Raw genomic sequence first — 26,618 nt, forward strand, 5'->3', positions numbered from 1 at the left:
CCCTGCATCTGTGGAATACATGAATAGACAACGAATCACCCTAAATTAAGGAGCCGTGTGGATGAAAGGATCTTGGTGCTACAGCCAGGAGTCAGTGCTGTGCCTCTGACGTGGGAGAGCCAACTTCAAGACACTGGTCCACAAGAGGCCTCCTAGCTGCACATAATATCAAAAGGCGAAAATCTCCCAGAGATCTCCATCTCAACGCCAGCACCCAGCTTCACTCATCCTATGCCAAACAACTAGCAAGACAGGAACACAACCCCACCCATTAGCAGAGAGGCTGCCTAAAATCATAATATGTCTACAGACACCCCAAAACACACCACCGGACGTGGACCTGCCCACCAGAAAGACAAGATCCAGCCTCATCCACCAGAACACAGGCACTAGTACCCTCCACCAGGAAGCCTACACAACCCACTGAACCAACCTTAGCCACTGGGGACAGACACTAAAAACAACAGGAACTACGAACCTTCAGCCTGCAAAAAGGAGACCCCAAACACAGTAAGATAAGCAAAATGAGAAGACAGAAAAACACACAGCAGTTGAAGGAGCAAGATAAAAACCCACCAGACCTAACAAATGAAGAGGAAATAGGCAGTTTACCTGAAAAAGAATTCAGAATAATGATAAAAAGATGATCCAAAATCTTGGAAATAGAATAGACAAAATGCAAGAAACATTTAACAAGGACCTAGAAGAACTAAAGATGAAACAAACAATGATGAACAACACAATAAATGAAATGAAAAATACTCTAGATGGGATCAATAGCAGAATAACTGAGGCAGAAGAATGGATAAGTGACCTGGAAGATAAAATAGTGGAAATAACTACTGCAGAGCAGAATAAAGAAAAAAGAATGAAAAGAACTGAGGACAGTCTCAGAGACCTCTGGGACAACATTAAACGCATCAACATTCGAATTATAGGGGTTCCAGAAGAAGAAGAGAAAAAGAAAGGGACTGAGAAAATATTTGAAGAGATTATAGTTAAAAACTTCCCTAATACGGGAAAGGAAATAGTTAATCAAGTCCAGGAAGCACAGCGAGTCCCATACAGGATAAATCCAAGGAGAAACACGCCCAAACACATATTAATCAAACTGTCAAAAATTAAATACAAAGAAAACATATTAAAAGCAGCAAGGGAAAAACAACAAATAACACACAAGAGAATCCCCATAATGTTAACAGCTGATCTTTCAGCAGAAACTCTGCAAGCCAGAAGGGACTGGCAGGACATATTTAAAGTGATGAAGGAGAAAAACCTGCAACCAAGATTACTCTACCCAGCAAGGATCTCATTCAGATTTGATGGAGAAATTAAAACATTTAAAGACAAGCAAAAGCTGAGAGAGTTCAGCACCACCAAACCAGCTCTACAACAACTGATAAAAGAACTTCTCTAGGCAAGAAACACAAGAGAAGGAAAAGACCTACAATAACGAACCCAAAACAATTAAGAAAATAGGAATGGGAACATACGTATCGATAATTACCTTAAACGTAAATGGACTAAATGCTCCCACCAAAAGACACAGATTGGCTGAATGGATACTAAAACAAGACGCATATATTTGCTGTCTACAAGAGACCCACTTCAGACCTAGAGACACATACAGACTGAAAGTAAGGGGATGGAAAAAGGTATTTCATGCAAATGGAAGCCAAAAGAAAGCTGGAGTAGCAATTCTCATATCAGACAAAAGACTTTAAAATAAAGACTATTAGAAGAGACAAAGAAGGACACTACATAATGATCAAGGGATCGATCCAAGAAAAAGATATAACAATTTTAAATATTTATGCACCCAACATAGGAGCACCTCAATACATAAGGCAAATACTAACAGCCATAAAACGGGAAATCGACAGTAACACATTCATAGTAGGGGAGTTTAACACCCCACTTTCACCAATGGACAGATCATCCAAAATGAAAATAAATAAGGAAACACAAGCTTTAAATGATACATTAAACAAGATGGACTTAATTGATATTTATAGGACATTCCATCCAAAAACAACAGAATACACATTTTTCTCAAGTGCTCATGGAACATTCTCCAGGATAGATCATATCTTGGGTCACAAATCAAGCCTTGGTAAATTTAAGAAAATTGAAATTGTATCAAGTATCTTTTCTGACCACAACGCTATGAGACTAGATATCAATTACAAGAAAAGATCTGTAAAAAATACAAACACATGGAGGCTAAAAAATACACGACTTAATAACGAAGTGATCACTGAAGAAATCAAAGAGGAAATCAAAAAATACCTAGAAACAAATGACAATGGAGACACGACGACTCAAAATCTATGGGATGCAGCAAAAGCAGTTCTAAGAGGGAAGTTTATAGCAATACAATCCTACCTTAAGAAACAGGAAACATCTCGAATAAACAACCTAACCTTGCACATAAAGCAATTAGAGAAAGAAGAACAAAAAAACCCAAATGGTAGCAGAAGGAAAGAAATCATAAAAATCAGATCAGAAATAAATGAAAAAGAAATGAAGGAAACGATAGCAAAGATCAATAAAACTAAAAGCTGGTTCTTTGAAAGGATAAACAAAATTGATAAACCATTAGCCAGACTCATCAAGAAAAAAAGGGAGAAGACACCAATCAATAGAATTAGAAATGAAAAAGGAGAAGTAACAACTGACACTGCAGAAATACAAAAGATCATGAGAGATTACTACAAGCAACTCTATGCCAATAAAATGGACAACCTGGAAGAAATGGACGAATTCTTAGAAAGGCACAACCTGCCAAGACTGAATCAGGAAGAAACAGAAAATATGAACAGACCAATCACAAGCACTGAAATTGAAACTGTGATTAAAAATCTTCCAACAAGCAAAAGCCCAGGACCAGATGGCTTCACAGGCGAATTCTACCAAACATTTAGAGAAGAGCTATCACCAATCCTTCTCAAACTCTTCCAAAATATAGCAGAGGGAGGAACACTCCCCAACTCATTCTACGAGGCCACCATCACCCTGATACCAAACCCAGACAAGGATGTCACAAAGAAAGAAAATTACAGGCCAATATCACTGATGAACATAGAGGCAAAAATCCTCAACAAAATACTAGCAAAATACTAGCAAACAGAATCCAACAGAACATTAAACAGATCATACACCATGATCAAGTGGGGTTTATTCCAGGAATGCAAGGATTCTTCAATACACACAAATCAATCAACGTGATACACCATATTAACAAATTGAAGGAGAAAAACCATATGATCATCTCAATAGATGCAGAGAAAGCTTTTGACAAAATTCGACACCCATTTATGATAAAAACCCTGCAGAAAGTAGGCATAGAGGGAACTTTCCTCTATGGAAATAAAGGCCATATATGACAAAGCCACAGCCAACATCATCCTCAGTGGTGAAAAACTGAAAGCATTTCGACTAAGATCAGGAACAAGACAAGGTTGCCCACTCTCACCACTCTTATTCAACATAGTTTTGGAAGTTTTAGTCACAGCAATCAGAGGAGAAAAGGAAATAAAAGGAATCCAAATCGGAAAAGAAGAAGTAAAGCTGTCACTCTTTGCAGATGACATGATACTATACATAGATAATCCTAAAGATGCTACCAGAAAACTACTAGAGCTGATCAATAAATTTGGTAAAGTAGCAGGATACAAAATTAATGCACAAATCTCTGGCATTCCTATACACTAAGGATGAAAAATCTGAAACTGAAATCAAGAAAACACTCCCATTTACCATTGCAACAAAAAGAATAAAATATCTAGGAATAAACCTACCTAAGGAGACAAAAGACCTGTATGCAGAAAATTATAAGACACTGATGAAAGAAATTAAAGATGATACAAACAGATGGAGAGATATACCATGTTCTTGTATTGGAAGAATCAACATTGTGAAAATGAGTATACTACCCAAAGCAATCTACAGATTCAATGCAATCCCTATCAAACTACCACTGGCATTTTGCACAGAACTAGAACAAAAAATTTCACAATTTGTATAGAAACACAAAAGACCCCGAATAGCCAAAGCAATCTTGAGAATGAAAAACGGAGCTGGAGAAATCAGGCCCCCTGACTTCAGACTCTACTACAAAGCTACAGTAATCAAGACAGTATGGTACTGGCACAAAAACAGAAATACAGATCAATGGAACAGGATAGAAAACCCAGAGATAAACCCACGCACATATGGTCAACTTATCTTTGATAAAGGAGGCAGGAATGTACAGTGGAGAAAGGACAGCCTCTTCAATAAGTGGTGCTGGGAAAACTGGACAGCTACATGTAAAAGTACGAAATTAGATCACTCCATAACACCATATACACAAAAATAAGCTCAAAATGGATTAAAGACCTAAATGTAAGGCCAGAAACTATCAAACTCTTAGAGGAAAACATAGGCAGGACACTCTATGACATAAATCACAGCAAGATCCTTTTTGACCCACCTCCTAGAGATATGGAAATAAAAACAAAAATAAACAAATGGGACCTAATGAAGCTTAAAAGCCTTTGCGCAGCAAAGGAAACCATAAACAAGACCAAAAGACAACCCTCAGAATGGGAGAAAATATTTGCAAATGAAGCAACTGACAAAGGATTAATCTCCAAAATTTACAAGCAGCTCATGCAGCTCAATAACAAAAAAACAAACAACCCAATCCAAAAATGGGCAGAAGACCTAAATAGACATTTCTCCAAAGAAGATATACAGACTGCCAACAAACACATGAAAGAATGCTCAACATCATTAATCATTAGAGAAATGCAAGTCAAAACTACAATGAGATATCATCTCACTCCAGTCAGAATGGCCATCATCAAAAATTCTAGAAACAATAAATGCTGGAGAGGGTGTGGAGAAAAGGGAACCCTCTTACACTGTTGGTGGGAATGTAAATTGATACAGCCACTGTGGAGAACAGTGTGGAGGTTCCTTAAAAAACTGCAAATAGAACTACCATATGACCCAGGAATCCCACTACTGGGCATATACCCTGAGAAAACCATAATTCAAAGAGTCATGTACCAAAATGTTCATTGCAGCTCTATTTACAATAGCCCAGAGATGGAAACAACCTAAGTGTCCATCATTGGATGAATGGATAAAGAAGACGTGGCACATATATACAATGGAATATTACTCAGCCATAAAAAGAAACGAAATTGAGCTATTTGTAATGAGGTGGATAGACCTAGAGTCTGTCATACAGAGTGAAGTAAGTCAGAAAGAGAGAGACAAATACCACATGCTAACACATATATATGGACTTTAAGGAAAAAAAAATGTCATGAAAAACCTAGGGGTGAAACAGGAATAAAGACACAGACTTACTAGAGAATGGATTTGAGGCTATGGGGAGGGGGAAGGGTAAACGGTGACAAAGCGATAAAGAGGCATGGACATATATACACTACCAAACGTAAGGTAGATAGCTAGTGGGAAGCAGCCGCATAGCACAGGGAGATCAGCTCGGTGCTTTGTGACCGCCTGGAGGGGTGGGATAGGGAGGGTGGGAGGGAGGGAGACGCAAGCGGGAAGAGATATGGGAACATATGTGTATATATAACTGATTCATTTTGTTGTGAAGCTGAAACTAACATACCATTGTAAAGCAATTATACTCCAATAAAGATGTTTAAAAAAAAATAAATAAATAAATAAAAAATAAAAAAAAAAGAAAAGACTGTGGCATTTGAGTAGAACCTTGCAGAAAAAAAAAAAATTAAAAAAAAAACAAAATCTATAACTAGGGTTTATGTTTTTACAGCATGGCTTGTTTCTAGTGTTTAAAACAATCATGCATTTCAACATGAATTATTTTACAAAGAACTGTCTCCTCTGCCCCTCAGGCTGAGATAAAATAGGCAAAGGCAGATAGATCAGTTTTTCCTTTTCTTTTCATCGATTATAAGACAAAGCAATGTCCACGTACTGTCCTTTGGAGTTTAGATGACGAGATTATATGGAATTCATTTGATTAGTTTATTGAATTCTCTGGTGAGCTGTCAAACAAAAACAAACAAGTATAAAATCCCATTTACAATTTGCTGAATTGTAGTCATAAAGAATGATGTGAGAGGTTATGTTGAAAAATGATGATTTATGAGTGTCTGTTTTTCCGATATAAGTTATTCCAATAAAAGTGATACATTAGTCAAAAATGGCACTTATTATGACATCAAAACTTTTTAATTATAAATGTGGAATTAAGCTAATCTAAAAAAGGAAAAGCTAAATCAGGATATAGTTATTAGTTCTAATAAAATCAATTCTTTCATTCAAATATTCTATAAACAAATACTTATCATATGCAAAAAACCTTAATAATAAAAAGAAAACTAGATGCACAAGACCTATTATCATTTTACTTCAGGCTTGGATCACAAGACCACATGGTGCTTTTAAACATTTTGGTAAAAACTCATTTTTTTCTATATTTGATGACATCTTACGGTGTGAACTTGATAGCTTTTAAAATATTTAACTTAATTTTACTGAGCAATGGTGGCAAAAGTATATCCATCTCCCTTCACTAAAGTTGCTGATTGTATTCAGAGGCTGAAGTTCTGCACAACCAGGCTTTTCCCTCTTTCTTATACTTGAAGACTCTTACATATGTTTCCTTTCCATATTGGCATCTAGATTAATGTACTATATATTTAGCATTTAAAAATTTTAAAATTCATCTAAAAATGTTTGCTTTTAAAAGACAGATCTGAAATATTTAAACCTAATTGTAAGCCTTAGTTCCTGGAAATGAATTTTGTATCTAACCCAACTCTGATTATAAAGAACTTCTTTCTACACTATAGTTCAATGTAAGAAAAAAAAGTAGTTGGATTATTTAAAAAACATTGCCTAACTTATGCTACGTCAAGGACTATATATTTTCTAAAATGCTACGTCCTTTCAAGAAATGACATTTCTCTATTTAATAGTTAGCTCTGATGTCTCAGGTTTAAACGTTTACACACAAAAATACTAAAAAGGATTTTTTGAGAATGTTAATCTGTACATAGTGACACCAGAAAACATCTCATTAAGCCAAAGTCCCCTTTAAGTAGTTTTCTGAAATCCCCACTGTCTTTAATCTTCTTCCTATCACTAGTTGTTGCTGACTATTCTCATATATATGAGAGTAAACTTTTATTATCCACGGTCCCAACTTTAGAGTGGCTGCTCCTCTTATCTGAGGGAAAGGGGATATAGTCTTAGGAGTAATGTAAGTACAAAATCCACAATGACTCATGATTTCCATGAACATGATAATACCCTCACCACCCTCCATTATGTATGACACTCCATTACACCCAACCACAAAACCAAGGCTCTGTTAAAAAGTGAAACTCTCAATTTCCCCTTGTGTTGTAATGGTGACAAAAATTCATATTAAAATGATGTGAATAAAGTGAAAACATTTCAATATTCAATGCATTTCAATAGAGATCTCAAATACACCAATGACATTACATAAAGAAAAATATTTTAAAACTTCCATACTTAGAAATTACATGCCCAGGGGTGAATCCAAAATAAACATGAGCATAGCTATAAAAAAGTCACTTATCATTCACTTATATTTTCTTTTGAATATCATAACCTCTTCCAAAAAGGACAGAGGAATATTTAAGACCCTCAGATTAATTTATTTTCTATTGTGTGTAACTATAGTTCCTATAAAATCCTGACCTCCAGAAGTGTTATATGACTTGATGTCAGAAAGTTGTTAAATACATTCACTGGGGATAAAAGCATGAGTGCTTAGTGATTGAGCACAAGTAGCAGGTACTTTTCAGAAAGCATTTAAAGTTTAATGTGAACAGCACTGAAGAGCAAACATAAAATTTATTAGAAATTTCTCATACTGAAGCACAATCTCTTCTATAGCATCACTTTCCTATAACAGCTGCCTTTCAGTACTAGGAAGGCTGTCTGGAGTTAAAAACAACAACTCATCCTTGTTCCAGAGTTCACTCTTTCAAATGCTTGACAATTGTTACCATGTCTTTTAAAATTTTTCTATATTTTAGGCAAAAGTTTGTATAATCTTTTATGTATAGAAGGAAAAATGTTTAGATCTCTCACCATCCAAAGGTCAGTCTTTCTTAAATAGTCTCAAGGTTTTCAGGGTTCTTAAGATAAGGTATGCAACGTTAAACATAAATTGTATTATGGTATAACATTAATCCGTCTGCCTGTCTATCCATCTGTCCGTCCATCCATCCAACTAATTACTGATCACTAAATAATAGTCAGCCTCTAAGATGTATTCAAGTAATCTCTGTATTCTTATATTTATGTCTTGTGTAATTCTCTCCCGTTGAGTGTGGGATGGACTTGTTGACTCACTTTTATCAAATAAAATACAGAACTGATGGAATGTCACTTCGGCTCTATGAAAAGATGGCAGATTGCATCTTGGCTACTCCCTTGCCTCGCTCCCTCTGGGGAATCTAGTTTCCATGTTGTGAGGCATCCCTGTAGAGAGGCTCTCATGAGAAAGCGGGGAAGTGGATCACAGAAACTGAGATAAAAAAAGTTGCTGTTTCAAGTCGCTAAATTTGGGAGTAATATGTTATGCAACAATACGTACACCAATTATGCCAGGCACATAGTAGTAAATAAGATAGTTAAGGTCCCACTTAAAGCTACAGGCCCAAAAACATGAGTTCTTAAAAGTTACGTTGCAAGTCTATGTTTGAATAAGGAAAAGGGTCCATACATAATAAAGAATTTTATATAGATATATTTTTTTCTGGTAAAAACCCAATAACAAAATATTTTAAAAATAAAAGTATACAGCACAATAAAATCTACATATTGTTAATGAAATTGTTTGACTACATCTGCCTTTCTTAAAGAAACATGATACTCCTTCCCAAATCACCATCACCTCAATATAATTAGTTAGCATAGCACTTTTTAAGTTAATTTTAACTATTATCACATATTTTAAGAATCAGTTTTACTGAGGTCAAGTTTATATACAACAAAATTTACCAAATTTAAATTGTATTATATGTTTTGACAAATATATATACAGTTGTATAACAAACACAATAACCACAATATAGAATATTCTGTCACCCCAAAAATGTTCCCTCTTTCTTCTTTGCAGTTTAAATGGATTCAAGCAGTGTAAAGCCTTTTGTGTCTGGCTTCTTACTCAATATAATAGTTTTGAGAGTCATACATGGTGCTAAATATATTGGCAGCTCATTCCTTTGTATTGCTAAGAAATATTTCATGGTATGGAATATAATACAATTTGTAGATGCATTTATCAGTTAAAGGACACTAGAGTTGTTTCCAGTTTGGAGCTGTTTTGAATAAAGCTCCTAAGAATATGCAAGTATGAGACTTTGGGTAGATACATGTTTTTACTGCTCTTGAGTAAATAGCTAAGAGTGGAACTGCTGGCTGGTATGATAAGTGTAAGTTTAACTTTATAAGAACCTGTCAAACTGTTCTGCAAAGTGGCTGTGTTATTTTGCATTCCCACCAGAAATGAAAGGATGTTATATTAAAGTTGCTCTACATCCTTGTCAATGCACAGTAGTATCAGTCTTTTAAATTTCAGCCATTCTAGTGGGTGTGTAGTTGTACCTCACTGTGGATTTAATTTCCATTTCTCCAATGATTAATGGTGTTGAGCAGCATTTCATGAGCTTAACTGTATATCTTCCTCAGTGAAGTCTCTCGTTAATTGATTTGCAGGTTTTCAACAGGGTTATGTATATTCTTATTGAATTATAAAGAGTTCTTCATATCTTCTAAATAACAGTGCTTTATCAGATAATTGTTTTGCAAATATTAGTCAGTAGCTTGCTTTTTTATTTTAAGGGTATTTTTCAAACAAATGTTTTAAATTTTGATGGTTTAACTTATCATTTCTTTTTCTTAAATTTCTTGCTTTTGTGTCCTAAAAGATCTTTGATTAACCCAAGATCATAAAATTTTTGCCTGTTTTCTAGAAATTTTATGGTTTCAGCTGTTGCACTAAGGTCTATGATCAATCTTGAGTTAACTTTTGTACACACTGTAGGATGAAGGTCAAGTTTTGTTTTTTTTTTTAATGTGGTTTTCCAATTGTTCCACCACCTTTTGTTGAAAAGACTATAATTCCCCCCATTGAATTACCTTGGTGCATTGGTCAAAAATCAGGCCTATATTAGAACTGTCTATTCAGTTCCATTAATCTATATTTTTATCCTTATGCTTAAACCAGACTGCTGTAACTAGTGTAGTTTTCGGACAGTGGCAGTCCTTCAACTTTGTTCTTTGTAAAAAAAAATGTTACTTTCTCCAAAAAAGCCTGCTGAGATTTTCATTGTGATTGTGCTTTAATCTGCAGATTTGGGGGAAACTGAAATCTCAACACTATGAGAGTCCCGTACCACACAAAGAGTTGGGCTTCTTGGTACCACGCCCATGCCCATGGTGGTTTAAAATCTGGAGATCAACAAGTCCTGTGAAACCCAGTGGAGGGATGATAATGAAGACTGTCTGATTCCTCCATGCCCACTCCTTCAATGCTTATCTTTCTCCTGCTGTTGTTGTGATATATCATTTCTGAGTATAAACTATTTGAGTCCTGTAAGTCCTTTCCCTAATCAATTACTTAAAGGAATTAACATGGTTAGCATAGTACTCACCAAGATCTCACTATGATTACTTAGTTTTAAATGATATCAGTAAAATTGAGGAAATAATAATGGTTTTCCAATGCTTTCAGCCAGGCCTGGGCTTCTAATGCCCCAGGAATATAGCCTGGTTTGAGCTGAACCACTTACTCACAGTGGACTAATATGCTTTAACTCATATAAAAGATGTAGGGTTGAAAAACACATATGCCCTTGGAAGTTATCATATTAAAATACTGGTCTTATAATTTCTCTGGTGTGTCAAAAATGGCACACCAAGGAGGTTTTCATTAGTACTATTAGTTCACAAATTCAGGTGTAACAATTCAAAGTTTAATAAAATAAAGCAGACTACGGTCAGATAAAAAGTGATTCTCTATAAGTGTGGGTGAAGTCAAAAGAACTTCATTGTGTGATTTTGATTTATATCCAAATGCTGGCACCAATTTCATATGCATTTCCAGGAAATAAATGTAAAAATCTATCTCCAATACTTAAAATATAATCACATTCAAATCTCAGCTTCGATTTCCTTAACACTATTAGTTTCTTATCTTTCCCCTTCCTGGCTCTTTAAAGCCATAAGTTTCATACATTCCTTCCAGATCTGTGCTTAGTAGTTAGAAAAATTCAAACTAAATTTAGTGATTTTTCACATATCCCTTTTAAAAAATAAATTTTAGTAACCACTAAATGTGATAGCTAGCTCACCAATAAATAAAAAATATAGAACCATACATGTTTTAAACCCTCAGTTTAAAATGATTCATTAAAAATTCGGGTCTAGTTTTTGGATCTTGTTTTTTTTTTTTTTTTGCAGTACGCAGGCCTCTCACTGCTGTGGCCTCTCCCATTGCGGAGCACAGGCTCCGGACGCACAGGCTCAGCGGCCATGGCTCATGGGCTCAGCCGCTCCGCGACATGTGGGATCCTCCCGGACCGGGGCACGAACCTGTGTCCCCTGCATCGGCAGGCAGACTCTCAACCACTGCGCCACCAGGGAAGCCCTAGGGTCCCATTTTGATATAAAGATTTTGCAAAGTGAATGAGGAAATTAAATGTATGCCTTTAAAAAATTAAAGTGGAATGTTCTGTGACCTCAAAGTCAAAAAAGTGGTATGAATGATGAATGTTACCAGGATGAAGAAATCACTAGGGGATAGGGAGATCAAGGAGGATTTCTTGAAGGGCAAAGGAGCTAAAATATGTTCCTCAAGATAAGTAGGTTGTAACCAGACGACAGTATTTTAAACAGAAAGAATGATAGAAAGGCACAAAAACAATAATGCACAAGTCATGTTTGAAGGATGATGACTACATTAGTAAGACTGTACTAGCGCATGAATATAGGGAGAGGTAAGAGATAAGACGGGATGAAAGACTTTCAATACCAGGATAAGAACTTAGATTCTGCACAGAATGGAGGGCCATTGAAGGTTTCTAAAGAAGAGAGGGACATAACGAATGCAGAATTATTATTTCCACCCACAGGTCTTAGTTCTACTACTAGATTTATGTAGAATGAGTCGATTCCTTTTTCCATGATAGCCCTAAAACCTGCTATTATGTTCTTCCATTAGGGATAAGGATGAGAAGGACAGATTAAAGAGAGAGACTGAAATCATGAAACAGTTAAGCCATTCGCCATCTGTACAAGGCTTGAAATGAGCACAAAATTATGAACAGAAAGAAAGGGATGGCTATGAGTTCATGAAACCACAAACTTTTTTCCAAATGAGAAATGTTCTTATAAGTTGAACATATTTCTTACTTAATTTCACTTTAAAATTCACTGCAGAGTGTAATGAGCAGCTTCAAAACCAAGTTCTTCACTGACACAGAGAAGTGCTGTCTCAAGAACAGACAGCAATTCTGCAGAGACAATCACATTTACTGAGGGGCTCACCCGTGCAGCTCTGAGAGTACATCAGACAGTTTTCCCTGCACTCTTTCCAATTATTTTACATACTTTTCTTAGGATGACGGGTATTCTTGAAGCATTAAAATAGCATCCATAGAAGTCATTTAGGTTGTATTCTTTAAACACTCCTTTCATTGTTAAAGGATGTTTTCCAATTGAAAAAGCCTAAATTATAAAACCTAAACCCATGCTTGTGCAACATAAAATATGCTGCAATAGGGCTTCCCTGGTGGCGCAGTGGTTGAGAGTCTGCCTGACGATGCAGGGCACACGGGTTCGTGCCCCGGTCCGGGAAGATGCCATGTGCCGTGGAGCGGCTAGGCCCGTGAGCCATGGCCTCTGAACCTGGGCATCCGGAGCCTGTGCTCCGCAACGGGAGAGGCCACAACAGTGAGAGGTCTGCGTGCCGGGGGAAGAAAAAAAAAAAAAAAAAATATATATATATATATATATATATGCTGCAATAAAATCCTAATGTTACTCTCTTTATAGCAATATTAACTAATCGATATTTTCAGAATATTTGGCAGTTTCATTTTGATGATGATAACACTATAACACTTTCATAACTACACACAGTAAATAATATCCTCTTATGTGTTCCTTTATAGGATTTATGGAAAAGTATAAGGCATAAGCAATACTATATTAAAAAATAAGTACCCTGTGACCAAATAAAATGGATTTCAAACCTTGACCTTAGTTGGCTCAGGACTACTTTGTTTTCCAAGCTACAAATTTCAGGACCCCAGGGTTAGATATAAATTTAAGGTCCAAAATAATGTACCCTCTGTCCTATTAAGTTGGAAAAGTTATAGTTTACCAAAGATTAGTCCTTCCTGATTCTTTAAAACAATAAAGAGATTTAAAAATGCATTTATTAACCTTTTAAGGTTAATGATTTATCATTCAGCCTGCTTGTCTAGTAACATGTATCACTGGATATATGTATCATCATTTCAATTTCAATTTACTGTATAACTGGTTTTATTGAAAGGATTTGGAGTCTAAATTCATATTTATTGAGAAATTCTATCTTCCTAGAAATTACTGCTATGTTAGCAATAAGACAAACTAACATAGCTTGGTAATTAACCATATTGATTCACACTGTACACTTCATATCTTTGTGTCTTTCTAGAATACTATAATTTTTAGTTTTAAATTACATTTATGAACTAATTACAATAAAGAAGGAAAAATTTTAAACTAAAGGCAAGTTTTTCGTATTTAGATAAAATTCTTCCTGTAATTATAGGTACAGTTAGAGAGAAAACTAAAATTCAACAAAATATCAAGTAACCAAATTGTACATCTCAAGCCACATACCTGACATTGCCCTTGGTGTTTCTGAGAACTGTTGCAGCAAAATTCTGTGTGACACCCACCAAGCTGATTCCATCCACTTCCACAATCTGGTCATTGACTTGTATTCTTTGGGAAGAGGGAAAAAATTACCCACAATTAGTTTTTCCGATAATATATTACCGTTCCCAATAAATGAGTTGACAAAATTTATTTTCAAGATACTCTTATTGATTCAAAATTTGTCTCCAAGTTCCAGATCTTAGTCAAAAGCTTAATGTTTTTTAAAAATTATTTTGAAAAACAGAAATAAGCAATAAGTGGAGAGATTCCGTTTATCCAACATCCATACTCCTATCACAAAGAACTGATAACTGCTAATGGATGACATATTTAAACCATATTTTAGCCCATAATAAATCACATAAAACATAACAGAGCCAACTGAAATACCCTTTGGGCCTCATACCTAACCCTCATCCCACCTCTCCTCCCCAAGGAAAAATATCACCAGGAATTGCAGGGAATCCTTCCAATTCAAGTTGTATACTTGAATTATGTAATGCTTGTTAAGTGTATGTGTAATGCTCATAAGTGTATCTATATAGGTAGATAGATATACACACGTATATAAATGTACATATACACACACACGCACATACATGAGTGTATGTGCGTGTGTATGTATATTTATTTATGTCCAGGAGCTATATATAGTATTATTGTAGTTTATCATATAATGCCTTTAAAGTTATATACATGTTTTATATGTACCATTTTTTATTCCTCAAAATGAAGTATTTCAATCATGGAGAAATGCAGAGGGAATTAGATAATAAACACTCATGTACCCAACACCCAACTTTATCAAATCCCAGCACTGCAATATTTGAGTCAGACTTTTTTCTAAAAACAATATTACAAAAAAGCCAAAGCCCCTTTATTATTTGTCTTCAATTCTATTCCCTTCTCTGCTTCTGCAGAAGTAACTATCATTAATTTTGATGCTCAGCCTTTCTACTGATGCTTTGAAATATAAATAATACATACACATGAAGAGGCACAATATGTGTACATCTGCAGTTTTCAAACATTATGAAATATACCTCTCTTTCTACAATTTAGTTTTCTTCACTCAACATTACATATGAGATTTATCCATGGTTATAAATACGATTCTAGCTAGTTCATTTTATTTTACTTAATTTAATTAAATTAATTAATTTATTTTTTGGATTGGCAGTATTTTTATTCTCTGTTCTGGTAGGTCTAAATAGGAAGCCAACTTAATTCAGAAGTTGATAAGTGATAACCTAGCTAGTTCATTTTAACAAGCATATAGTATTATCTTTCATGAATATTCTAAAATATATTCATCCATTATTTTGCAGATGGGCACTGTATTGTTTTGAATTTCAGCTATTATGAATACTGATGTAATAACTAATTTCATATGTCTCCTTACGTACATGTATGAGTTTCTCCAGGATATATAGCTAGAAACAGAATTTCTGAGTCAAAGAACACAGGCATTTTCAACTTTGGCAAACGGACACATTTCAGTTCAAAATGCTTATACCAGTGCAAATTCCCAACAGCACTGTAGAGAGGTTCTGAGTCTCTCCACACCCTCACCAATACTTGGTATATTCAGACCCTTTAAATACCACCAAACTTATAATTGTAAAAAGGTATCATGTGATTTTAATTGCATTTCCCCGATTATAGTGCGGTTCAATGTTTTTTCGTAAGTTTATGAGTCATAATGTCCCCTTCTGAGAACCGTTAGAACCTTTTACCAATCTTTGTTGAGTGTTTTTTCTCATAGATTTATATAAGATGTCTTTATCTTGTATACTAACACTTTCTTAATTAAATATGTTGCAAATATCTTTGGCCCAATCTGTAGCTCATCTTCTCACATTTTTGAGGGAAATGGTGGTTTTAAGAAGAACAGTTTTTAAAAATATAATCATATTTTTAATTTTGGCTTTATATTAGGTAGTTTTTGTGTTTTGTTTAAGGAATCCCTTTCTGCCTCAAGGTTATAAAAACATTCTATATTTTCTTTTAAAGGTCTTAAATTTTGTTTTTCTGCATTTTTAGTTATCCACCTGTAAATAATTTTTTATTATGATATGTGTTAACAATCTTCTTATTTTTTCCAAGTATATAAACAATTGGGTTAACAACATTTAATAGTCCACTTTTTACCCACTGAGTTGTAGTGCTGCCCCTGTCAGGTTTCAAATGTGCATCAATGTGGTTTCTACTTGACTGTCTATCTTTGCACACTTACATTGTTTCATAATTAGTTTTGACATTTCATAGGGTAATTCCCTTTACCTACTTCATTGTCTTCAAAATTTTCTGAGCTCTTCTTGGGCTTTTTCTTTTCATAGTTTGTTTTGGATTTACTTGCCAAATTCTCTAAGAACATTTTTTGGAGTTTTAATAAAATTATACTGATTTCTAAGATAAGTTTGGGAAAAACTGAATCTTTATCATATTGATTCTTCCCATCAATAAAAATTAACTGCTACTATAATTATCTTGAGCAGATGTTGTATATATCACATGCTGTTGCTATGTATTAAGAAAAGTTATTTAAAGCTTGGAAATAAAAACCAAAGGAGAGGCAATATGTTGTTTCAATGTCATGTACATACATTATTAAACAGGCCCAACCAAGGATAATTTGGGGGAGTGTATTTTAATTGATCCACTGTTTTTAAAATTGATTAAAAGTCTTAGACATACTAAAGTAGAACGTTAATTTGTAGACTTTTGTCCTAAATAAAATCAGATACTTTTCTTCTGTTATTAAAGATAATCCCATAGGTCATGGTTTATTTCCCTGTAGAATATTAACTGGCTTTGTATCTATCTTAGCAATGTTATTCTAACATTATTAACTTGCATGTAAACACCTACTCCTAAAATGTTCTTTGAACCACACTTACCATCTCACTGGTTCTCTCATTAATTAGTGAGTTGAATAAAGTCTGATACATGTACGTTTTATATTTATGAAAGTCATCTGTTAAACTCTGAATATTAGCCTGTAATAGCTTTGGAGTTTCCATAAGAGGCCAGAGTGGATTCACAAAACTAATTCAATTGTGTTACCACAGAAATGCCTTCATGGACTTTTGCTTGGTCCCCAGAGTTAGTCTAAAGCAGCAACAGAACTTTATCTTTGCTATCATGTTTTTTTCTAATTCAATACTTTTGACTTTTTTCTTGGTTCTTGGCCATGTTGGTTCTGGACCTAGTTTGTACTAGATAACAGCAACATCAACAACAACAACAACAATAAATAATTCCCCACTGGTAGAAGAAATGACTGGGAGTGTAATTTCATAATCTGACCATTTGAGACTTCTAATGGGATTATGGGGATCTGTTATCTCCCATGTAAGAGAAGATAAAGAATTTGAGTTGCTATCCTTTAATTTCTTTGTCTATTTGTGATCTCAAACTATTTCATTAAAAGAAATTCATGAACACTAGAAAGCAAAAAGCCCTTTGAATCTTGACTAGTGAGTTTTTTGTTTCTTGGATTACTTAACCTGTTTCTGAAGTTGCAGAACTGAGGCTACAAATTCTCTGTGCTGCTGTAATTGAGAGAACCCATGATCTCACTGTGTGCGTATGAAGTATGTTCCTAACTTAGAAGGGTATTAATAAACTAAATTATAAAGCCTCTTAAATTAAAGGAGCGATAATCTAATTGGTTCATAGAGAATAATAAGCACTTTCATAAATCTTATATTTTAGTATCTAATGAGAGTTTAAATGTGCTAGACGTTTAAGAAAAAAAATCCTTCTTGGAGATTCTGCTAGAAGCTCAGAAGTATTTTCGTATAAGAGACCAAGTTCATGTAATAAAAGTGAGTCTTTGGACAAATAAGACTAACTAAATAATTTTGGTTTAAAATACCTATCTATGTTTTCTCCATGATTTTGTAAAGGTGTGGGTTTGTATTTTTCTGAAGAGACCAGTTAATCTGAACTTCCTAAAATTCTGATACAAATACTGATCAGATAAATTAAGTACCCCTACATAAAGTTTAAAAAGCATAAAAAATATAAAATTGTGCTCAACTAAACTGAATCATAATACTAACAAACTTTTATATCAATGGTAATTATGTTTTATAGAGTGTCAGCTTAAAACATGATTTCCAAGATTCTTAGTTATTTCCAAAACCTTGGTCATAAAGCTTTTAATATATACAACTCTCCTTATGTTAAAATGTTACAAAGTTACTATAACTTTGCATCATGTTAATGAATGTGTTTATTCTTGCACTTTAAGAATATGTAAAAATAGTACATGTGGCTGTAGAAAATTGTATTTGTTAGTCTGCTAAATTGCTTGTGTATGATAGGTGATTATTATCAACTTCCTATCTATGAGTGAAGGTTGCTTCTAAAAGGTGGTTAGGTAGACTATGAGTTAAATTTAAAATGAGTAATTAAGACTATGCTAACAGCAATGCGATAGAAAAAAAAAATGAGTAGGTAAGGTAATGGAATGAATTTCTGTTTTTCAAGAGAATGAATAGCAATTTAGTCCAAAAGTATCAGCCTGTTTTAGAATATGAAAGAACATAATGAAGATCAAAACTTGAGTGTGTGGAGAAAGCTGAGGAAGGTTTAAAGAAGCGATTTTTATTTACCTTGGTTTATACCATGTGGGGCCAGAAAGATGCTATAAAATGTGCTGCATTTTGACAAAACTTTTTTTTTTTTTGCGGTAAGCGGGCCTCTCACTGTTGTGGCCTCTCCCGTTGTGGAGCACAGGCTCCGGACACGCAGGCTCAGTGGCCATGGCTCACGGGCCCAGCCGCTCCGCGGCATGTGGGATCTTCCCGGACTGGGGCACGAACCCGTGTCCCCTGCATCGGCAGGCGGACTCTCAACCACTGCGCCACCAGGGAAGCCCAAAACTTACTGAGTTTTGAAGGATTTATTCAAAATATAATTTAGAAGAAAAGAGTGTAGTTCTTCTACTACCAGAGTTACATAGAACGAGTCAATTCCTTTCTCCATGATAGCCCTTCATATATTTGAGAACTGCTAATATGTTCCTCCATTAGGGGTAAAGGAAGAGAAGGACTGTGAAGAGAGACACTGAAATCATGAGACAGTTAAGAAGCCATTTGCCATTTGTACAGTTTGAAATGATAACAGCACAAAATTACGAATGAGAGCTCCTTTTACTTCACATTCTCATCAGCGTTCATGTTGATAGCATTTTAGATTTTGGCCATTCTAATAGGTATCTAATGGTATTTATCATGGTTTTAATTTGCAGTAACTCATAGATTGGAAGAAAAATTTTAAATATCATATATCTTATATGGGGCTGGTATCTAGAATATTATAAAGAATAGTTACAAACCAATAATAAAAAGACAAACAACCCAACTTAAAAATAAGTCAAAGAAAAATATTCAATACCATATGATCCCACTTACATGTGGAATCTAAAAAACAAAACAAACAAACAAAACAAGAAAATCCACCAGCTCACAGATACAGAGAACAGATTGGTGGTTGCCAGAGAGTAGGGGATAGGGGATGGGCAGACTGGGTGATGGGGGTTAAATGATACAACCTCCAGCTATAAAATAAATATGTCATGGGGATGTAATGTACAGAATTGTGACTATAGTTAATAATATTGTAGTGCCTATTTGAAAGCTGCCAAGGGAGTAGATCTTAAAAGTCCTCATCACAAGAAAAAAAAAGAAAATAAATTTTGTAACTAAATCTGGTGATGGAATGTTAACTAGACTTATTGTGGTGATCATTTCACAGTGTATACAAATATCAAATCATTATGTTGTACACCTGAAACTAATATAATGTTATATGTCAATTATACCTCAATTTCAAAAAGTAAGCAAAGGATCTGAATAGGTATTTCTCCAAAGAAGTTTCACAAAAGGCAAATAAGCATACGAATAAGGTGCTCAACATCATTAGCCATCAGGGGAATATAAAAACTAAAATAAGACCCCTCTTCACACCTACTAAGATGGTTATGATCAAAAGAAAGGTAGTACCTGAAACTGAACACAAAATTGTTAATCAACTATACTCCAGTATAAAATAAAATTTTTTTAAAAAGACAGATTGTAACTTTAAATGGAGCATAACCTATAAAAATATTGATTCACTATGTTGTACACCTGAAACTACTATAATATTGTAAATCAACTATACTTCAATTTAAAAAAAAAGATTACAAGTTTTCATGAGATGTGGAGAAACTATAACCCACATAAATTACTGGTAGCAATATAACATGATGCAGTTGCTTTGGAAAACCATCCAGCAGTTCTCCAAAAGGTTAAACATAGCATTACCATATGACTCAAAATTCCACTCCTAACTACATACTCAAGAGAAATGAAATCATGGCCACACAAAATTTGTACGTGAATGTTCAAAGCAACATTATTCAAGATAGCCAAAAAGTAAAAACAATCTAAATATCCATCAACTGCCAGAATAAACAAAATGTGGCATATGCATTCAATGGAATATTATTTGGCAATAAGATGAAATGAAATTTGATAGGTGCTACAACATGAATGAACCTTGAAAATAGTATACTAGTGAAAAAACTCATCACAAAAGATCACATGTTATATGATTACATTTACATTAAATGTCCAGAAGAAGCAAATCTCTACAGACAGAAAGTAGATTAGTGCCTAGGAGGGAGGAGGGGAGAGATATATTTTTCAAATTTGCACAAAAGTACAGTATGAGCTAGCAGTGGCCATACCATGCTGGATAGGATAGTCTAGGGCACTAGTTCCCAAACTGCCTAACTGCAATGGAAGAATGGAGCAATTTTGAAAATTAAAGATTCCTCAAGTTGCACCTCCTCCAAAATTCTCATTCAGAAGGTATGGAGTAAAGCACAGGATAGACATTTGTTTTTCAATTTTGTCTATTATGAATAAAGTTGCCATTCACATATAAGTCTTTATGTAGACATACATTTTCATTTCTCGGAAAATACCAACAAGTAGAATTGCTGGCTTGAAAGGTTAAGTATACGTTAAACTTTAAAAGAACTGCCAAACTGTTTTCCTAAGTGGCTGTAAAATTTTATGTTCCCACAAGCTATGTAGGAGTGTTCCATTTCTCCACATCCTTGCTAACATTTTATATTGTCAGCATTCTTATCTTTAGCCATTCTAGTAGATGTGGTATCTCACTGCAGTTTTAATCTGTCTCTAATGACGAATGATGTTGACCATTTTTTCATATGCTATTGACCATTCATATAATTTTCTCTTCAAAATAACCGTTCAAATCTTTCATCTGTATTTTTAAAATTGAGTTGTGGTTCTTTTTGTTATTCAGTTATAAGTGTTCTTCATATTCTTGACACAAGTCCTCACATGAATGTTTAACAAATATTTTCTTCCTGTCTATATAGCTTCCCTTTATCATTTCATAGCTGTGCCTCTCAAAGAACAAAAGTTTTGACTTTAATAACGTTCAGTTTATCAGGTTTTTCTTTGATGGTCCATGCTTTGAGTCCTGTCTCAAAAATCTTTACTTAATGGTAGGACACAAAGATTTTCACCTATGTATTCTCTTAGAGATTTCATGGTTTGAACTCTTATGTCTAGACCTATGATTAATTTTGAGTTAATTTGTATACGGGGTGAGGTAAGGTTTGTGGTTCAGATTTTTTGTTTTTCCATATGGATATCTAATTCTTTTTTAATTTTTACTTTATATTGGAGTATAGTTGATTAACAATGTTGTGTTAGTTTCAGGTGTACAGTGAAGTGATTCGGTTATATACTGAATCTGTATCTATTCTTTTCCAAATTCTTTTCCCATTTAAGTTATTACAGAATATTGGATATCTAATTCTTGTAGGACTACTTATTGATTGTACATTTTACCACTGAATTATCATGGCACTTTTTTTTTTTTTTGCGGTACGTGGGCCTCTCACTGCCGTGGCCTCTCCTGCCGCGGAGCACAGGCTCCGGACACACAGGCCCAGCGGCCATGGCCCACGGGCCCAGCCGCTCCACGGCACGCAGGATCCTCCTGGACCGGGGCACGAACCCATGTCCCCCGCATCAGCAGGCGGACTCCCAACCACTGCGCCACCAGGGAAGCCCTATCATGGCACTTTTATTGAAAGTCACCTGACTATATCTGTCTCAATCCTTTCCTTACTTTCTATTCTACTTCACTGATCTCTGTTTCTATTTTCATACCAGTATCACATGGCCTTGGTTACAGAAGTTAGTAGTAAGTCTTGAGAAAGGTAAGGTTAGTCCTCTAACTTTATTCTTTTTCAGAATTGTTATTCTAGGTCCTTTGCATTTCCATATGCATTTTGGAACCAGATAGTCAATTTCTACCAAAAAAAAGAAAAAAAAGAAGTCTCCTGAGATTTTTATTGTATTTCTTTGAACCTACAGATAAATATGGGGACATCTGACTTCTTAACAATGTTAAGCCTTCTATTCTATAAACACTGTTAAGTCTCCATTTATTTATCTAACCAAATATCACATTACCATCAATCCCTAATATCATCTCAACATTTTTCATTTTTTATCCAACAACATCCTCACATAACTAAAAGCTCTAAGATAAGCCATACCCTGAAAAGACTGTTCACATTTGTGTTTTTGTACCTTTTACAAAATATCTGCCAAAAATCCCTTCTCTACCCTCTCAAAAGCCTTCTCCTAAAGGCCCAGCTCTTCTCTTTGAGGAATTATCTGCTTATCCAAGCCTAATGAATTTTTAAATTCTTGAACCTCTTCTAGATCTTATATTTTATACCCCCACGTAATGTTGATGCTACCAGATAGTTTGATACTCCTTTTTAAATTTTTTTGGATTTTTAAATTGAACTCTGGTTGATTTACAATACTGTGTTAGTTCCAGGTGTATAATCAAGTGATTCAGTTATATATGTAGATAGATAGATAGATAGATAGATTTAACAATGAATCCAGGATACACCATACACATAACATGATGAAAAACAAACACAAATGCATGTGCTACAGTCTATTACATTTAAGGGTACAGAGGCCAAGAGTTCAGCTGGGCTCAACTTATGGCAGTTAAATGGTTTCATTGAGGAACTGGATACTAAGCTTAGCCCTGAAGTAGAAGGTAATAAAATGTTGAGAAAAATATGATTCTGGGTAGGGTGAAGAGGATGAAAGGAAATGTGGCAGTAAGAAAAAAACCTGAACCTTGGAACGCTCAGATCTAAATTTCAATCCCAAAGCTTTCAGTTACTGATAATCTAAAAGAAGTCCCGACTGCTCATCTCTATGTTGTTAATATTGTTAAATTTGTGTGATGTAGAGAAACACAGAAAGGAATTACTGAAAGATAGAAAAAGAAAAGAAGGAGAAAGTAGATGGCAGACTGGGAGTGAAAGTTTCTGCAAAGGAGCCTTGGAAAGAGAGAAAGAAATCTGAGGTAAAGTAAACCCAGACCTAGTCTCCTATCTTGCAAGCATAGTGAAAGTTAAGAATGAATAAGGGAGATGGATGGCTTGAGCTATAGAGTCCCAGACCTTGGTAGTTAACAACTCCAAATTTACAAAACCAGAAAAGCAATGAGTATTTGAAGAAACGATGATGGATTGGGGAAAAAAATGCCACTTAAAATACACACCATTACCAATAAGGTAGAACAAACTTACAACCATTTTCCTGATACTGGATGGGGGTTAGAAAGGGATATCCTATTTAAATGTATGTAGCATGCAAAATATTAAATGTAAATTAATGATACTATACCTATTACAGCAAAATTTTAAAATGTGTAATTGATAGTCTCTTTCTTTACAATGCATTTTGATTCTTTTATTTCAGCAAAAGTTTATTTATATGCTTTCACTCATTTACCTCACACCACAGTTTTCTTAATCCTGTTTTCTATAAAACCTTAAGTTTCTTCAACTATGAATTCCTGAAACAATTAATCCTTAGTTTAGATAGAGAAGGTCTACTATAACTACCACGTAAGCTGGTTGTAAAGATCAGCAAAAATCATATGTAAAAGGATTAGTGCAGTAACTGACATATCATACAGCCTTAATATACTGTAGATTTAGTACTTATTATTTTGACTCAGATGTGCAAGGAGGTTGGGGAAGGAAACTAACAGAGACAATAATGTACTTTTCCTGAGTAAAGTAGAGAGTATGTACTTAAGAAATAACACTGGTATCCAATGTCAACAAGATTCTGGGTTATGACTGGTAAAAAATGTAGAGCAACTATATGCTGCTATTCAAAAGGGCTGCGCAAACAAAGTGACAGTTGCAGAAGAATAATCTTGGGACCAGGATAAGGATAAAATGGGAAAGATCAGCTGAAAGAAGCCCACAGACACAAGGAATAAGAGAAAGGCCTGGCCCAGAGATGTGGCCCAGAGAATGAACACAAAAGAAGAATCTGAGGGACATTCCAAAGAAAAAAAATATACAATACAATACAATATTAATGGGTAAAATAAATGAAAGAATAAAAGATGACTAGAAAGTTTACATCTAAAGTGATGAAAAACAGAATCAACACAGAAAACACAGGTTGTTCATATCAAGGGAAAGAAAAAAGAATAAGGAAAAGAGGAATTAAATTTCTTTTATGATGAATTTGAGATAAAAATAACATATATGTGAAATAAATGAATAGGTCTACATGCAATGAGACTGGGATACAAATTCGGGAGTAATTTATGTAGTCATTTTAAAAAATCAGTTCATTGGCTGAATACAAAAATGAGGTCAAGAAGCTCAGCTTGGAAGAGAAGCATTCTTACAATGCAGGGTGAAAAACTGGAGTATCTATATAGAAGGAGAACCTGGGAAGCCTCTCTTTCTCTCTCTCTCTCTCACAAACATACATACACACACACACACACACACACACACACACACACCCCAACAAAAACAAAGAAACAAAAAAATCAAGGAAAGGGACATGGATCTCATTAGAAATAAATGACTATAATGACACTGAGAAGTTTAAGATTAGGTCTAAGAAAAGGTTACTTAAATGTCTCAAAAAGTAGGTAAATAATTTTTGAAGCAATAAATTTGACAGAACATTAAGGCTCAAAACTAAATACAGAATTTTACTGTGTTAAGTTTAAAGTTGCACTTTAAATCTGTTTATTGGACTTGATCATTTTTGTTATCAGAGTGGGGGAGTAGACGAGAAAGTTCCTTACAGTTAAGAAGTAAAGCCAGTTGGTATGGACCACTTATTTGTAAAGATTAGCATTAAAAGAACAAATGACAACACAGTTGTGAAAAAGGAAACAGGAAAAAAGCACACTGAAAATAATTTATAAAAAAAGAAAAATACAAGCATCCAGTAAACATCTTAAAAGATGCAAAAACAAGAAATTATCAAATTATTCAAGATTTTATAACACAATATTCAATCTTAATCTTAAGGGTGCAGTAGATTACTCTTCGACACACTCCTGGGGAATACAAATTGAACAACCTTTCTGAAGGGCAGTTTAGCAATGTGTTTCTAAAGCATTTAAAATGTAATGCACTTTGACACAGTAATTCCGCTCCAAGGAAGTACTTTCAAAGAAATAATCAGAGATATTCACAATGATTTTTATATAAAAATGCTAACCTCATCAATACCTTGAAACAACATACTAGTATAACAATATGAACAATAAATGGTTCATATATATAATACTACAGCATAATATATCCTTAGATATATTCTATTGTTACAAAAGTATTTAGTAATGTTATATAGTATAACATATTATTTGAGCATAGGCTCTGGAATAAGATATCCTAAGTTCATAGCCAGGCTCTGCCACTTATTTGCTGTGACTATATAAGAGGAGCCATTGTTCCTTATATCTAAAACAGAAATAACAATAATTTTAGGTATTTAATCAGGGCTATTAGAGGGATTAAATAAGATACAAAATATAAAGAACACAGCATATTGCCTGACATACAGTAAGCACTCAACAAATATTATCTTGATGAATAAAATGTACAAAACCCCATAAAGCTATATATTCACTGATTTTAATCTTTGTTAAGTAAGTAAACAAAGGCATATGCACAGAAAAAACTCTGGAAGAAAATTCACCAGCAGGATTTTAAGAGTGGTCAACTCTACTTGGTGGGATTACATGAGATTTTTATTTTCTTCTTTACGTTCTTCTACACTTTCCAAAATTTCAACCATGAACATGTATTACATTTATAACTCTAAAATGTTCTCTAAAATTAGCACACGCTTATTTGACAACTGATGATGGCATTTTACAGTGACTGTGGAAATAGTCTAAAAAGTTTTCCTCTAGACTGAGGCATTATAGTCCCTTGTTCTTTATTAAAGATGCATATGTGAATAACCATAAAATAACTACACTAAAGGTTCTGGACTCAAAGATCTATAATCTCTAACCCAAAGCCAAAAAGACATTTTCTCAAAAATGTAACAGATGGGAGAACTCATACAAATGGTTTTGGGCTTCTGTTTTTCAATAGAAATTTTACAATGCTTATCATTAACTTAAGCAGAAAATAAACAATATTGATATTTATATTATAGCACTTCCTAATTTTCTTAATTCATCTGTGTCAATGTCCTTATGTTCATGCACATCCATGAGCCTAAAATTAGAAAAAAAATATGGGA

The 26,618-nt window shown here is 34.4% G+C and overlaps 1 protein-coding gene across 8 annotated transcripts in view; it reads right to left on the minus strand.

The window, feature by feature from the left end:
• The window catches only part of PPP1R9A (protein phosphatase 1 regulatory subunit 9A), a 320,981-nt gene that overhangs the window by 106,501 nt on the left and 187,862 nt on the right, over positions 1-26,618 (minus strand). For all 8 annotated transcript variants that reach the window (XM_079932586.1, XM_079932584.1, XM_079932583.1 and 5 more), the window contains exon 5: positions 13,924-14,028. In XM_079932586.1, the coding sequence (XP_079788712.1) occupies positions 13,924-14,028 (105 nt within the window). The remainder of the gene's footprint in view (positions 1-13,923; positions 14,029-26,618) is intronic.

This window comes from Stenella coeruleoalba (assembly GCF_951394435.1).
Source record: "Stenella coeruleoalba genome assembly, chromosome: 9".
In the NCBI taxonomy this organism is placed as follows: Eukaryota; Metazoa; Chordata; class Mammalia; order Artiodactyla; family Delphinidae; genus Stenella; species Stenella coeruleoalba.